Source organism: Takifugu rubripes, chromosome 17, assembly GCF_901000725.2.
Source record: "Takifugu rubripes chromosome 17, fTakRub1.2, whole genome shotgun sequence".
Classification (NCBI taxonomy): Eukaryota; Metazoa; Chordata; class Actinopteri; order Tetraodontiformes; family Tetraodontidae; genus Takifugu; species Takifugu rubripes.
In genome coordinates this window covers 16461448-16478378 of record NC_042301.1, presented here as the reverse complement: position 1 = coordinate 16478378, position 16931 = coordinate 16461448, and the positions used below count along the sequence as shown (strand labels likewise).

Below are 16931 nucleotides of genomic sequence, written 5' to 3'. Positions count from 1 at the left end.
CAAAATAAGCCCCTTTCCCATAAAACACACCCCCCCCCCCCCACCCCCCTCCCAGGGCACTTAATTAAAAACCACACAATGTCTGTGCCACATCCCCTTAATACATGTCTGTCTGCTTTTTTTTTTGCTGTTGCACTCTTCAGCTTTCGCTCCTGTGCAGGTGATAAAGCATCCACTCGACTACGCGTATTCTCAAGCAATAACATCCACATCTGTATTATCAACCCAAGAATACCCGTGGTCGAGATGGGAGCATAGAGGCTGTCCTCCTCCTCCTCCTTCCTTTCTTTCCGTTCCTTTCTCCTCCCAGCTCTGGATCTCTTTCTCCTTTTCTGTGTGCGTCCATTCATCTTCCGCATGCTCTTGAAAAGCCTCCCCGCGTGGAGGCAAATTCTTTCAGAACAGCACCTACGATAAGAGAGACAAAGGAGATCGTATTTATCCTGGAATTACAACACGGCTGGGCTATAATACACATTTCACGCATGCTTCGATTCACGTTTTGAGCTCGCAGTTTGACTAATAAGCGGATTGTGAGCCGTGCACGCAGCCACACAGGCAGCCGGTTATGTATCTTTACCTGAGCTCCACCATGTAAACAGATTGCACTGCCAGCAGCAAGTCCCTGCGCTCTCCATGGTATCAAGCAACCATTTAACCGAGCACTGAGGGAGAGGGCAGGCTCGCCAATTATCAAATAGGTGTCAGTGTGCGTTACACTGCACTGAGGGGAGAGAATGATTACCAAACAGATGTTCAGCCCTCACCTCAGTCCCCTCCTCCTCACCCCCGTGCCTTCCTTCTTTTCACTTTCCACCCCCACCATCTTACTCCATCTTTGTCTCCTCTCCCTCGATCGGCTCCTCGACGTCCCCCATTCACTCCCTCCCATCTCCCCACCCCGGTGTGTCCCACGGAGAATAAGCCTGCCTCTTCCCCGTCCACGCTTGCCAATTAGAACCTCAGCATTTGTCAATCAACAGCTGAGGAGGAGAGAACAAGGAGTGTCACTGGGAAAAGTGGTGTTGGTGGCGCTGCCGAGGGGGCTGCGTGGCTGCATCAGCACCACAGACAGCTCCCTCTGGAAAGCCGGTCTGCAAACATGACTTGCCTGTCGCTCCCTTTTCCCCCCCTCCTCGCTCCACACCCCACCATCTTAACCTTTCTTCTCTAATCACTGCAATCTCCGCAGCATCCTCTCCGCTCTCGCCCCGCGTTTACCCTCTCGCTCCTCTCACGTCCACCCAGACGTGGACCTAAAACCACACATCCGTCTGCGCCGTCGGCATCTGCGCCCGTCCGAAGCTGCGTACGGGAAGTTCCCCTTTACCTCCGGCGAGGCTCTCACCTCATTCACACCTGTCATCGCCTACACGCTGAAATACTCTCGTCGCGTTGAAAAAAAAAAGGAGCCGCATCCAACAGAGAGGAGCCTGACATCTGTTTCCCTCATTAACTACAGACCTTTAGTCTTCATCGCATTATATCTCTTCTCCTCCTCCACCTCCACCTCCACCCCAACTGTCCATGCATGGGCTGCAGCTGATGACAACCCAAGTGGACGTGTTTTCTGTTCTCACCAAGAGCTGTGAAGAGATATACGTAGGTGTCAGGGATCTGGTGTAAAAATACACCCCGTCGATGCCCTCCTCACTGGATGGGACTGTCTGCTCACTGTCACTGGAATGTCTCTGTCTAATTTGAAGACATGCTTCAGTGTGCTGTAGTGTTTTGTGTGTGTGTGCGCGCGCGTGTGTGTGTGTGTGTGTATCGTTCGGCTATCAGCGGATGACTCGTGCAATGGGTGTGCCTGCAGAAGCAGTATGGAGTGCATGAACCAGGCCTCTTTTTTTCCCCTTGTCACATCCGTTTTTCCGTCCCCACCCTACGTTTATAAAATTGTACCTTTATTGGACCAGATAGCAACTTTGTCTCATGGAAGGGGTGGGGGGTGGGGGGTGGGGGGGTGATGTCTGGTTTGCATTTATATGAAAACCCATTTCCTGAATTGACTTGATTGAAAGGGGACTGGCTCCAGCCGGAGGGCCTAATGAGAGCCAATCGGTCTGTGTTTCACATTTGTGTCCAATTGTAGCGGACTTATCAATCCTTTAATGCACCTGCTGGTCCAGATAGGATGCAGAATCGCCAGCATCTGTGCCAGAGGCAGAGACAAGGCAAGGCTTGAGATGCAGCCAGAGGCGGCGCGGACGCGAGGCCTGCTCCTCGCACATTACCGCCTAATTGCTCAGAACTAAAGGCGCCGTTATGAGGATGTTTATGCTCGTGTCCGCAACGCTGAATCTTTCCAGTCATTTCGGCGACACAGGCGAGGCTCTCAAATAAATAAAGAAATAAATAAAGAAATAAATAAATGACTTGATCACGGTCACTGCAATACGTTTGGCCCAGGGGAGCGGGTGAGATGCCACCCTCTCTGCTTACTGCCAAACTTTCGGTGACAAACTCAACACAGACAAACGTGCAGGCCCTAAATGTACAAAGGTTCCAGTTGGCCTACTAGCCCAAATAAGACCCCGACACGCCACTGTAAAACCAGCCTGCAGATAGCAGCACCTGTTTGCTACGTGACAGGCTTGGATATGAAGCTTTCTTTGTTAGTAAATACATCCGCTTCCACTCACAAGAGAAACCGATTCAGAGCGGAAAGCCGGGATCGGATCCTTAACCCTTCGGATTCAGAATGGGAGATTTTTTTTATTTATTTTTTTTAAATTTCCTCTTTTATCTATTAAGCCGCAGAGACGCGGTGACAGGCTCAGTCAAGCGTTGAGCAGGATGCGAGTGCAACACATCAAGTCAATTGACGGGAACTTGGGAGTGATGCCGACAGGACCAACCTGTTTAGTTCTGACATCGCGGCAGCGGCCAGAATTGATCGGGCGTCGATCCCGCAAGGCGCAGCGCAACCAGTCGGCTCCGCAAGCTTAATTCTACAAGTCTTTCTTTTTTTCTTTCTATCGCAGCTTCGGGCACGATCAGCGAATATTAAGATATCAACAATCGAAAGTGATGGAGTAACGAACACAAGCCGCATTTTCCTGGTGACAAAAGCAGAGGGGGGAAAAAATGGAGAACTTACCGCGATGTCCAGAAAAACCATATGTTATATATTGTATCCATGCTGAAGAGTGAGGGTCGGCTATAATGTGCAGGGAAACGCCCCCACCTCCTCCTCCTCCCCGCTATCTCTTTCTCTCCGGTGCGCTTCTTCTCCGGCTTGTGGGGGAATCACATAACCACTCCTTGTTTTTTCCATTCTCTCCGAGGGAGGGATGGAGAGATGGAGCCCGTGCAGCCGCATCAGCATCCCATGCAACTCAACTGCAACCTCTCACCCCTCCTCCTTCTTCCCTTCTCCTCCTCCTCCTCCTCCTCTGTCTCTCCTCCTCCTCCGAACGGTTTTTTTTTCCTCCTGTCCAAGCCACCATCCGCCCCTGACGGTGCTTGGATCGTGCCCTATAGTGCAGTGGTAACCAAGCTGGGGTCCGGGGACCAGGGGGGGGGTCGTGATGGAGCCGTGGTAGGCCTGAGAAAAATGGGGGTAATTCATTTGGAGTTGCTGTGAAGGATACATGTGACAGGAGGAGCGGGTTTAATTAACCTCTCTTTGTTTCCCAGTGGGGTGGACATATTTGATGATGGATTTTATGAAACGCATTGCAAATGTTATCTTTGCATTCATAGTGGCTCCCTCATGGGTTAAATCTAAGACTCAAAACATGTTTCTGTGTATTTAGTTGAAATAACTAGACTTCAATAACTGAATAGAGTTGAAAAAAATCTATCTATCTATCTATCTATCTATCTATCTATCTATCTATCTATCTATCTATCTATCTATCTATCTATCTATCTATCTATCTATCTATCTAATCTGTACACACACACACACACACACACACACACACACACACACACACACACACACACACACACACACACACACATGTGTTTGCTACTGCATTGCACTGCTCTGTTTTACATTATCCTGAGATGGACAAATGGGAAAATCCATTTTGTTCCCTGGCAGCCTTTGTAGGTTCTCTAACACTCTAAAGGAGGGAGGGGGTTGAGAACAGATATTCATTTCTTGCATCTTTTTTTCACTGGACGCCACCAAATCTTAAACACGGATCCTCAAATAAAAAATGAATCCTTTTTCTTTAATGTCATGAAATATCTTCTCGTGGCCTTAAATGCCTTTAAACGCCTCTCCGCAGGCGGAAGCATCGATGTCATCTGCACACAAACGCCATTTAACGCTTCCACTCTCGGCAACATGTTTTAATTATACAACACAAATTTACAATATTGTTAATTGTAGCACATTTTTCTGTATTATTTTACAAATGCGTCGAAAATCACAGGGTTGTGATATGAGGGAAAAAGGTAGCAGCTAATTGTGCCTGAACCACGGTGCACCATGGAAACAGCGAGCTGGGAGTTGCAGGATCCACTGCTTGAGTATTTACTCCTTAAACCTTTGATGCGTCCTCTGCTTTATTTATTTTTTGATTAACATTATCTGATGAATAAAGGCTGGTGTGTCTGCGGCACTGATTCAGGGAATGGGCCTTCCACCTTCTGTCTGCCGACATGTGCATATGTTCGCTCTATCTCTAAAATTAACACGTTCCGAGTGTGTGATCAGCAGCCTCCTCTTTCTCACAGGTGGTGCTGGCTGTTTCATTGACACTAGCTGCAGAGCTAATGTTAGCCACTTCAGGCTGGAGCAGCGTAGTGGCCATTAAACACACACTAATGTGCAAATAGTGAGACAGAAACTGTTCACGTTAGCATTAGCGACTAGCTCTTTTCTCATGTTCATACCCATCAAAGGGAAATGCATGCACATTATTGAAAGGAGGGGACGTTTTTTTTCCAAGTCTGGTGTTATGAATACCTCATTTTTGGTGAGTTTGTTTGTTTGTTTGTTTGTTTGGACCACCTGGTGTTCTGGTGAATCACCACCTTTCTGCCTGGTTCTCGGTTAATCTCATACGCAGAAATACGATGTCACACAAAAGCAAACCCTGAGTCAGTCATCACTCCAGAGATCACAATAGGCATGGGGGTCATTGCATGTGCTGATTAGTGTTCCCTGCAGGGCCTTAACAGGGGTTTCTACAGGGGGCTATTGAGTGGGGGGGGGGAGAGTTTCTACACCTAATCCTGGGAGTCTGCTGGGACCTCTGTATCCAGTTGATGGTCTTCCTGAGGACACAGGCTGGATGTGTTGATGGAAGGGGCCTTTATAATCCGCTGGTGCACAGTTGTGAAACGCCTGTGTGCGTGCGTGCGTACGTGCGTGCGTGCGTGCGTGCGCGTTGAATGCTCGGGTAATGAGCCACAAGTTAAATTAGCTTTTGTCTTTGACGCTGACTTGCCTTTAGTCTTGCTTTCCTTCCCTTCTTCCTGATCTTTTCTTTCTGGTCTCAGACATCAGAGGCGTGACCGCAGACAGACGGCGAACATGTAAATTTGGAGCGAGGCACCGGAGCCTTTAGAACCATAAAAAAAGGAGCCATGATAGCATATTTCCTCGAATAAGCAGGTCTTTTCTCTTTCACACATTCACATAAACACACTAGCACTCCGCGTTAATGGCTTCGTAATTGTCAGAGTCAGACCATTGGGCATAATCAGGAGACTGCAGTAAGGCAAAGACCAATATTTGTAATTTACTATGACAGATAGTACATTTTTATTACCCAAGGGCTGCTGGTTTGTTTGGGGATGTGATAAAGCACACTCAGTCAAATACTTTATTTAAAATCTTTCCTCTCACTCTCACAAACGCACCGACTGTGTTGCGCCTGCTAACATTCCCTTCTATGATTTCACCCTCGCGCACACGTCTGTGACCTCTTCATCGACGCTTTTTGCTCGAACGTTATGGATCATTTAGGCAGGTTGGTTATGCGCACAGATCCCAGCATTTTGGTTTGTTTTGGACTAACGTAACATTAATGGAGATTTGCATTAAATGAAGCAACCTTCGATGGGGCAGAGCCGGAGACATGCCTCCTTTAATTCCACACATTCATCTTCGTCATGCAAATCTTTTGTCTGCATTTTCCCCTAATGCAACTTGACCACTAATAACAGCATTGGACATTCATCTGTGTTACACTCATAAATAATGTATCCTTGACTGCGTGCTATAAACCGGGCTCTTCCGAGGAGGTTTTCTAGCTGGAAAATGGTGGGTTTTTTTTGGTTCGTTATTTCCCCGTCGTTAAACCAAGGCGAGAAGCATTAGATGATCGGAGAACATTAAAATTCAAAGATGCAGATGTGCTCACCAGTCTGAATCTATTGTTGATTAGGTGCATTTACCACCTTCAGGCACATGTGTGCAGCTCCACAGCGCTAATTGTTGATTTCAACGTGGAGGCTTTTAAAGTCTGACGCCACCGTTGTTTGGGCCGAGTTGACTTCCTGCTCAGAGATCACATCTGACCTCACAATTTGAGCCCTTAGAAAGATTTTGTTGTTTGCTTATTGGATATCAAGTCCGCCGCGAAGGGCATTATTCAAAGTGGAGGCCGAATTTATTATTAAAAGCTCATTTGAGCAGCGTACTCATTCAATCGCTGACTGAGTCGCCAACACGAGCTTCTCATTCATTTCTAACAAGAGCGAGTGGGCCCGCTCACTTTGGCGCCATGACTTATGGTGAAATATCGTGTGTTGGCAGCGTGCAGCTGCTTTGAGACAGAATTAATCATGTCCAAAACACTGATTTAACAGTCAAAAGGCATTAGAATAACACATGTAAATAATAGATTTGAGTGGTTTTGGACTCTGGTGCAGAACTTTAAAATGTCACTGAATCTTCTCTAATTAGAACTGAAGGATGCTGCTCAGTAGTCAGTTTGTTGCATTGGAGACTGTGGAAGCTGGCAGTCAGGGCGGAGAAGCTGTGTGTCTGGTTAGTATGGGTGTGTGTGTGTGTGTGTGTGTTAACAAGAGAGACAAATAGGACACACAAATAGGAAGGGGGGGAGGAGCAGGTGCATCACTAATGGCTTTTTAAAAAGGTTACAGCGTAGAGCTCTTCTTTTCTAATGGGGCTCCGGCTGTGCTTGAGAAGCAATTTCCGGAAAAGATAATGTTGTCCAGAGTGCAGAGCTCTCTCTCTCTCTCTCTCTCTCTCTCCCCCCCCCCCCCCCCCCCCCCCCCCCCCATACACACACACACACACACACACACACACCCTCTCTCGATGTGTATGTGTGCTCTTGTCATTAACAAGACTGACAAACACAAAGAACACAAAGAGTGGGCGGGAAGAGGAGAGAGGAACAGGGGAAAAGGGAAAGAAATGTCTAATGTCTGCGCGTTGCAAAGTCAGTGCACCTTCACGTGACAAGTATCAGCTCGATGACTAACACGGGCCAGCGGAGGTCCCAAGTCAAAATCCTCCTGAGCATGCACAGTCCCGTGTTAGCAGATTTTCTTTGCTTTTACGCGACGAATGGGCAATTTCCTCTCAGAAATGTTGCACCTAATTAATTCCAAGAGCGTCGTTACTGGTTTACTCCCCGGGTTACTATGGTAAACAGCGCCTCCTCGTGGCTGCGGCGCGCAACTACAGTTTGATCGACGCCGCTGATAAAGGCGTGATCTGGTCCGGCTCTCCTTCACCAGTGAACTATAGAACACCCACAACTCTATTTTAATATTCAAGAATAACCGAAATAATGGCCACTGTAACGATTTACAGTCTGCATCAGAATTTGATTTTTTTCCTGTAAATGTCATATTTAATTGACTGCGCTAGTTTTCTTAATTTACGTCCTACATATACAATTTGTATATATATAATTTTTCCACATCTTTATTCAGAAACTGCATGCATTTACAATATCACAATATTTGAATTGATGTCAGATGGCTGTAATCCAGTGAGTTCATCAGGGCTAAACCCATAAAGCTTTCCAGTGATGTAAATTCATGGGAGGCTGCAACATCTTAGGCTCAGACTGGAGTTACACCCATTTTATTGAATGACGTCAGACGCCAGACTCCTAAACTCACTAAAAATAAAGTGTACAGAAAACAGTGGGAACACAAATCAACTTATGATTAAGCTTCTCAAGCATAAGGTCTGTTTTCACTGGATTTCACTGGCTGAGGAGTCAGCTTATTGATTAGCTCGCCCTCTTTGCCTTGCTTTCACTCTCTTTTTCATTTCAGTAGTCAAGGACATCTTTGCCTGTTTTACACTCCTACAGATGATGTGGTTTTTGCTTTCATCCCTTTTAATATGCGACTTGATAAAGAGCTCAAAACTGTGTTTTCAAGGAGGCAATAAGTGTAATAGAAATGAAACAAGCTTTGGTTCTGTTTAGCCAGGCAGACCATTACCAGTTTGGAAATATGCTGCATGAGCACCTTGACTTTATCTGACCTGAATGGAAGAGGACTTTGCGTAATTGGGAACAGATGTGTTTATCTTTCTTGCCAAAATGGCGGCCGCAGAAATGGTTCTTTACAGAAATATATGTGGCAGGTTGATGCGCAGCGTTTCCAGGCGAACAAAGTGAGCTAATGAGGCTGCAACTGAAGTACGAAGTGCTCAGAATTTAATTTTCATGTGAACGTAAATTCAATTGTGCTTAGCGTTTATTAGCCTGGTGTTTCTTCCTTTTATTTTCTGCTCGATACTTTCAGGGCTGCGTTTAATTAAAAGATTGCGTTTACATTTTTGTGCCGTGTGTGATGTTGTTCTTGCTGAAATGTGTCACCGGGGAAAACAGAGGAACAGCAGTTGTGGTGAAGTATTTGGGATTTATTTTGGTAAATAAATACAAAACCGAGACATTTAAACATGAAAATAAGATTTGGACAGCTATATGGTTTGTCCAAGTCTACAGTTGTTTACAAAAATGTCTGACTGAAAAGTTTTACTGGGTAAATTCAGGGCTATAATGAGCACCTTCTGCTATAACAGGCGTTGTTAGGACGCCTTGGCAGGGGTCCTTCGGAGGCCTGCAGTTACACACACGTCCAACTGTGTAATTATAGCAGCTATTTTATTTTTTTTGACAGTTTAACTTAACAAAAAAAGCCAAATTAACAGTTATACTGCCATATACTGTGCTCATTTTTAACATACGCACAAACCATTTAATAAGCACACACACACACACCCACACCCACACACACACAAGAAAAAAAGAAATCTCCGTTATATAAGCCAGGCTCATCAGTACCACCTACCTGAAGAGTCCTTATGGACTGAGACGCATTCAGATTGACATATTTGTCCACTATAAATCTGCTTTTAACAATCACTCCCAACCAGCCCGACAGCTTCAGGTCCTTCCGTCACACATTTCGTACCACATACAGTAATAATAATGGGTTACCTACTGTGTAAAGAAATGTAGCGTATGTACTCTACTATACAAAACTGCCCCTCGGTGTCACACACGGGTCGGTGCCGTTAGATTTCAAAAGATATGGTGATGAGTCCGGTGCACCCGATAGGAGCAAATGGAGATAAGAAGAGGACGGGGAGAACAGGTGGCACTGATGGATTCAAAGAAACCAATAATCAGACTAATAAATAAATAAATGAATCAATAAGATTGTTGATCCAGGCGGTTAATGGACAGCCCCACTGTCCCAATTTGATACAGTTCAGAACCAGAGATTTGATGTTCAACATTAGTCGTTCCGAGTGTCTGTGACCACAGCCGTGCACGTGGAGCTGGACTGACATGCTTGTGCACAGGAAGCAAAGAGGGGAATCCCTCTGCATCTGTGCCCGTTTATGGGCTATTATCCTGGCTGTCTGCTTTAAAAGCTGCCTGGAACCGCGTCGATGTCTTCAGATGTGGCGCTGCCTCGCGTCTCCACCGGTGCCGGTTCCTTTCAGCAGCCCTGTCGTGTGCGGCTGCTGCTGCAGCTCGGCAGTGAACATGGAGTCTGGAAACATGGTGTCAAGGGGGATTTAAAAGTGGGGGGGGGCTTCCACAGGCTGCACCAGGGTCGTACAGGGGTCATCCCTCCAGTTACCTCTGATTTAGCTGATTCTACGTCTGCTACTGCTCCCTCCCCTAGTTTTCAATTTCAGGTAAACTATCCTTCTAAAAATTCTATTCTCGGTGAACCCGTCTAGTTTATGGGTCACCTTTGGAACTCAAAAAGGTAATTACACAGAAAAAAAGAGTCAAGGGAGGTGGAAAGTAACAAAACTGTGAAAAATTGCACAAAGAACTCCACATGGAATCAGGCAGGAAGTCAAATCAGAAACCTCTACATCTATATATATATATATATATCTATATATATATATAGATGTATATATATATATATATATAGATGTATATATAGATGTAAAGCCTACACAGAGATGTAAACACACACACAGTACTGAGGAGGAGGTGGAATATCGGTGGAACGTTGATGGGCTCTATTGTGTTTACAGCTTTTATCTGTCCCTTTAAACACTGTATATTCAGAGATCAGAGCTATTAGATGCAACAGTTTACGCCACATCGGTTCATCTGTGCTGTAACTGACAAAAGTGCTTCTGATTCGGGTGGCGTCTCTTCCTTTTTTACCGTATTTTTCTTTCGTAAAGGTCTTTGTTCGAAATCATCTGTCTTTCTCTCCACTGTATCGTCCTGAGTGTTACAAAATGGTCTTTTTAGGATGATCCCCAAGTGATTACAATATTCTTTATTGTTTTAAAAAAAGGAATCCTCAGCTCCGCTGAAGGATTTGATTTGATTCGGCGTTCTTTCGCTTCTCCAGCCAACAGTCTTCGGTGTCATTTGACGGTCTTTGTTAAAAACAGGACACAATATTGCTTCAAAGGACTGAAAGGCCATAGTGGAGGTCACGTGAGGGGGCAACAGAAGGGCGCTTGTCCGTCTCCCGTCTGTCTTTAGCGGATGACCACGTTCAGCCCTGCTCGCCATGTGCAAATGTTGCTGTTTTGCCTCCTGCGACTGGCGGACCTTCAGACCTGGGTGGACTTGACTCGTCGGAGAGGATGGCGTCCTTCGGGGTGGGCTGGGCAGGGCGGGGGGCATTCGGAGGGCAGGTCTAGACTGCGCTGGTTAGGCAACGCCGAGGGGGGAGGAGCACATCGGGAGGGGTGGGGGATCTGAGTGGCTGATGGTCATGTGACCTCAGAATACGGTAGCCCTGGAGCCTATCGTGCAGAAAAAGATCGAACGTTAGCAGAGACGAGGGGGGAGGGACGATTCAGAGCACACAGTGTGTTTTCTTTCTTATCTTTAAGCCTATAAATAATGTTAGCATTTTCAGAGAGTTGGGTTTGAGGCTGCGGAGGTAATATCTGCGGCTATTTTGGCCGGCGCTCAGCAGCAGCTTTTCAACAGTTCTTTAAAATCTTGGACCGCATCGTGCGTCCCGCTGTGCCAGAGAAGCTCGGCGTTGATCCCGCCCACCACCCCTCCTGCTCAGCCTTGGAACATTTTCCCAAAGTTGACCAGCGGAAGGCGAAAAGCAGAAATATAAAAATCAGCACAGAATCGGGTTTTGCAGGTGGGACGACGATGCCACGTTCGCAGTTTTCTCCTGAAAGCAAAACTAGCGAAAACTAAACTGAAAGCAAAACTAGCGAAAACTAAACTGAAAGCAAAACTAGCGAAAACTAAATTGAAAGCAAAACTAGCGAAAACTAAACTGAAAGCAAAACTAGCGAAAACTAAACTGAAAGCAAAACTAGCGAAAACTAAATTGAAAGCAAAACTAGCGAAAACTAAACTGAAAGCAAAACTAGCGAAAACTAAACTGAAAGCAAAACTAGTGAAAACTAAATTGAAAGCAAAACTAGCGAAAACTAAACTGAAAGCAAAACTAGCGAAAACTAAACTGAAAGCAAAACTAGCGCCACAGTTTCTGTTGTCTGTCAACTACAGCAGTTAAAATCAGGCCTTCTGACCTTGCCCATGATAAAAGAAAGCTCCTATTTCACCCATTTATCAGAAATGTCTGTATATTTTGGTCCAGATCCATCCCCCCATCCCTTACCTGGAGGCCACTTAACTTTTCGAGTGGACTCTCAACTCGTGGCAGGCTGAGGAGTGGGATCCCCACCGCGGCCTCCGGCCGCTGCAGAGGCAGAGGAGTCGGCGCTGCCAGGTGGGCTGGCTGGAAATTGTTGATCACACACGACACCTGACGGAGGAGAGTTTGTTGATAGATGCTCTATTCCTACTGCTGACTTTACGGCCCTCTCCTCCTGCTTATTTGTGTTTGTCTCTCACCAAGAAGGCCGCGATGGCGCCGCCGGTGATGAAACCCGCCAGAACGTCATTCCAGTGGTTTCTGTGCTCGGTCACTCTTATCACGCCCACCAGCACGGCCAGAGAGAGCAGCGCCAGGCACAAGGTCGGCTTCGTCAAACGGGTCCCTTTGGCTCGGAACATCAGGGTGATGTACATCTGCGGGGAAACAATGGAAAAGATGAACAAACCACCAGAGGTCAGACTCTGCTTTAAGGTTTAATACCATCTGAAACTGCAAAGATGAGAGAAAACTGTGTGCAAAGTGCTTTTGTTAAAGAACTGGTTGCTTCTTTTGGCTCTTGAGCTCAAATTGTTATTATTTTTACACTAGTTAGTTGAATATTGTGGAAAAAAAGTGAATGTATTGCACAGTGATGCTCATTATACTATTGTTGCTATTGATCGGTTGTGTTTTTTTTGTGTTAATTTTAGTACTTGGTGTCTGGAATGATTAATAGGTCATCATTCAACTGATGTACTTACAATTGAAACAATAAACTTAAGGACTAAAAACCAAATGAGTGATTTTTGTGCTTTCACTCATGTCCTTACATGAAAAGGTCAATTAAACGACCGTCCCTTTGTTTACGAGTGAAGCGCTCTGCGTTCCACTTTTCCTACCACTGTGTAGATGGCTGAATAAAAGCTGAGTGCTGCATCTTTGGAGGGGAAGGATTTGCGAGCGGACGCCACCAGGTACGGGTTTCCTGTGCAGGCTCGGTTCTCTGTGATGTACTGCAGGGGCGACTGGCAGCCCAGGGCGGTGTAGTTTGGCTTGCAGGCTGTTAAAAAATGAGGGGTCTGGTGACCTGTCACCACTTGTCCTGCGTTGGCGAAGATGGTGGTCGCGAAGAGGCCAAAGGAGTAGACACCTGCATAAAAGATAGGGGAGAGGAAGAAATGAAGGGAGGGAGGACAAGTGTGGAAACTACGGATATGGGAATCAGTCAGTCAGATCATGTTAAATGAGGGTTAAATGGGTTCAGTGCTGCAAACTGTGTGGGACTAAGAGACCAGAGAGACCCAGGCCTCCGTTCTGCATTTTAAACAGGTCAGAAAGGTCACAGATAAATGCAGAGATGGTGAAAGAGGAGGACATGAAATAAAGGGAATGGATCCAGGGGAGAGCTAAACGATGGGAAACCGTGCTTTCCCTTCTGTCTCATCTAACTGACCCAGGAAACGTACGATCCGCCGCACCAGTGGGTTAAAATAACAGCAGTCAGCGGTCACAATGGTCTTCTCCTGAGCACCTTCGGTCTTCACAAAGAAGCTGGTCACCTCCCCGATCAGGATCTGGAACAGATGAGATTATGTCTCATTGGAACTCTGTGTAACATGTTGGGAAAAGATGCACGGCCACAGACTCGCGGCGTTTAGCTCATTTCATGCTAAACACCACAACCTTGGTGGAATCCTAATGAACCTTCATCAGCTGGGTCTCAACAGATGCATCAAAACCAGCTTCTATTTCAAATGTGATTAAAACAGTAGAAACCCTTCCTTCCAATCAGTTTTCTGATTCCAGACTGGACAGTTTCCTCATGACCTGCAACCGCTGCACTAAATACAACCACATTCTGATGTCTGCTGGTACTGATAGAAGGTTCCAATCATGGATGGAGTGAAACTGATGCCTGGTATGGATGTACAGTCACGAGCAATTCACCGAGGAAGCCGATGCAGGCGTTTTTGAAGGCGTCCTAAAGGCCTGACAGCAGCACAAAGCCATCTTCCCTCAGTTCTGATACGCTAAGGTAAAAGGAAAAAAAAAATCAATCACAACATCTTTGTTGTGTTGTAGAAGAAATGGAGCGAGGCAGTCGCGCACTAAGAGAACACAATTCAAACAGCATGAGCGAAATATTCCAACAATAGAAAACTTGCTGAAAGGGAAAAAAAAAAAGATTCTGTCATGCTAACGTTCTGGTGACAGCCTTCAGAAGAAAGGTGGTTCAGCAGATTTCTGGGAGAAGCTCTTGTGACGCTGCAGAGTCATCTGGCAGCCGAATCATAGAATTCCACAGGAGTTGCTTAAACTCTAAAGAGAGGGAAACGCTTCCATTCAACCTGCTTCTCAAGCCAAAGTCAAATTTCATATATTTCAATAATAAAATAATTCAAAGCCGAATGTATTCATACAGCCACGGGGGGTAATGAGCTGCTGGGCGGAGGTCTCTGCCCTCCGAGTGCTTTTGTTTTAGCTTTGATCGTTTCGCCGCCAACATCTTATCTCAAAATAGGAGCAACAGGACACCTCGGTGTCGAGCAAACACCTGTGATTGTCTTTATTTTTCTCCATTTTTGCTCTCACGGTGGTTTTCAGGCACAGGCTTGCGTTGTTGCAGCTGACGCCGTGTTTCCGGCAGCGTGGATCCGGACTTCCCTCACGCACCTTCAAAGGCAACATCAAACTTAAGGAATTGGGGAGACGCAGGAACCGGGACTCAGATGTGCACATCTGCACGTTTGTTGATTAGAAAAACAGACCCTGGGGTTGGCACAGTTTTGGGAACCGTGGGCGTACACCTGCTCAGATTGTGTGTTTTGGGCAATTCTGTTTCATTTGGGGCTTGGTTTATTTAGCTGATAGTCCTGGGTCTTCTTTTCGAGCATGTTCCCTAGTCTCTTTGATTGAGAATGATGTCAATAACCCGTGAGGGGGAGCACCGCGACACCAATGTGAGCATCCTGATATTGAGTGCTGATGGGCTCCTGGGTTGTCAGATGCTGCATTTCTTCCTCGGTCGTGTGTTCAAAAGGTTCTAGAAATCAATATCCATCACCTTTTGCACTGGTCTCTCAAATGTTACTTCCTTTAATCTACAGTAGAAAGGTCTGCAGCATCCATCCATCCATCCATCCATCCATCCATCCATCCATCCATCCATCCATCCATCCATCCATCCATCCGTCCTAGATGCACATTTTTTATTTGATTAATTTATTAAAAGATCCATCACTTACTAATGTTTCATCTCTATAAGACAAGTTCATTTACAAAATTTAAAAAATGGAAGAAAAACATTTGAAATAAAGGTTGTAACAACAATGAATTAGGTTGGATAGTGATTGTCAGTCAGTCCTGAAGGACAGCGGGAATATTACATTCTAACAACAGGGGGCGCTAGAGCTCCACCTCGGCCAGTAGCGACGAGAATTCCAAAAGAAGAAGAGTAATAAACAACAAATGCGGTCATTTTTTAGAATTTCTTTACTTCTTAATTTACAAATGATGGCCTCGTCTTTATTATCATTTTCATTTTTTGCACATGACCAGTGAAACGTGAAGATAAAACAATAATTAGTGAAATAACCGCAGATCAGGTAATTGTTTGCAACAAAGTTGGGACTCAGTGGGAGATAAACTGTGGATTGAGAACAATCTCTACAATCCCGAAAAGGAGAGATTTTCCTTTAAAATTATGATTATTTTCAGAAACACAGGCGCGTGCACACACACGTGCACCCCCTTGACCATGGCGAGATGCTTCCATGTGTACACCAGCAGACTGCAAATCTCATCACGTCACATGACTAGCATGAAATAAAATACTGAAAAATAAGAGTTGACAGCATCCTGGCTACGCAAAGACCGTTGAATTAAATAAAACGGATGCTGCCTCTCAGTTTGGGGAATTTTAGAAATGTTTTAAACAACAACGGTACGCTCCATGAATCTCAAATGCTAATGCTAATGTAATGTAATGTAACTGTGAACAATTTCCCATCTTTGTCAGATAAGAGAACAAAGACATACTAAAGGTCAGTTTTTTGTTTCAAAAACACTTTTTGTGTGTCTTTTCCGAGTGGGAATCGACCGTGTCCTGGAGGCAGTTGTTATATATTTTTTAGGTCACATTTATTTTATGCTTATCTAAGACACGGTGCATTTGTGCGTAAACACCTGATTACACAGACAAGGGGATGAGAAGATGTGGTGGAAGACAGAAAGTAGGGCAAGAGATGAACAAAGATGAAACCAAGAACCTTACGGATGAGGAGAGAAGCGAGGGGCGACTGATCCCTCCACCGAGAGCGGAGATCAGACGGTCGCCATTGTTACGTGGTGTCTGTAAAGCTCTTAACAGACTTTTGAAGAACCGTGGCTCTTTTTAACTGCTAACAGAAAAGGTGAGAGGAACCCTGCGAAAAAAGCAGGGGCACAGAGACGTGCACATCCCCCAGCTTGTGGGTTGGTTGGAAAGCATGTGACTATTGATCCACATGGATCAATTTGGTTCAGTTATGACCAGTTAGTTCAGTGTAATAGAAGGCTGCATCCTGGCTTCGCTGTTATTCTATAGGCAACAAAAGGCAGCCGCATCCACTCTCTCCATTTTTCCTCACTCCAAAACACTGACGGCGTCAACTATGACTAACACTAGCATCAATCAGAACCGGAAGCGGTGATGCAGCATTAAATGTCTGGATGACGTCACGACGTATAAAAGGAAGCTTAATCTGGAAGAGGAAGGTTGGAATTTACACGGTTGCGACGCTTTTAACAGAAGTGCGTGGGAATAGGGGCTTCACAGTTCTGACTGAGAAAATGGTAAATTGATATGCGCATTTGCCACATGACCCTCAGTTGGTATTATTTATGGATCCGCAGTGTCCTTGGAGGTCTCC

The 16931-nt window shown here is 45.6% G+C and overlaps 1 protein-coding gene and 1 non-coding gene across 6 annotated transcripts in view; both read right to left on the bottom strand.

The window, feature by feature from the left end:
* Positions 1-175: 175 nt before the first annotated feature.
* On the bottom strand, positions 176-245 carry mir137 (microRNA mir-137). The gene has a single exon (NR_105298.1). It is a non-coding gene; the product is annotated as a microRNA mir-137 (primary transcript).
* Positions 246-10703: 10458 nt separating this feature from the next.
* Positions 10704-16931, bottom strand: part of plppr2b (phospholipid phosphatase related 2b) — a 29313-nt gene continuing 23085 nt past the window's right edge. For 3 of the 5 annotated variants that reach the window (XM_011613099.2, XM_011613098.2, XM_029851276.1), the window contains 5 exons: positions 13475-13595; positions 12921-13171; positions 12279-12455; positions 12059-12189; positions 10704-11197 (listed from right to left, as the gene is read on the bottom strand). In XM_011613099.2, coding sequence (XP_011611401.1) covers positions 11089-11197; positions 12059-12189; positions 12279-12455; positions 12921-13171; positions 13475-13595 — 789 coding nt within the window. In that variant the 3' untranslated portion in view covers positions 10704-11088. Of the gene's footprint in view, positions 11198-12042; positions 12190-12278; positions 12456-12920; positions 13172-13474; positions 13596-16931 lie in introns of all 5 variants that reach the window. The other 2 variants (XM_029851278.1, XM_029851279.1) reach the window with 1 other exon arrangement.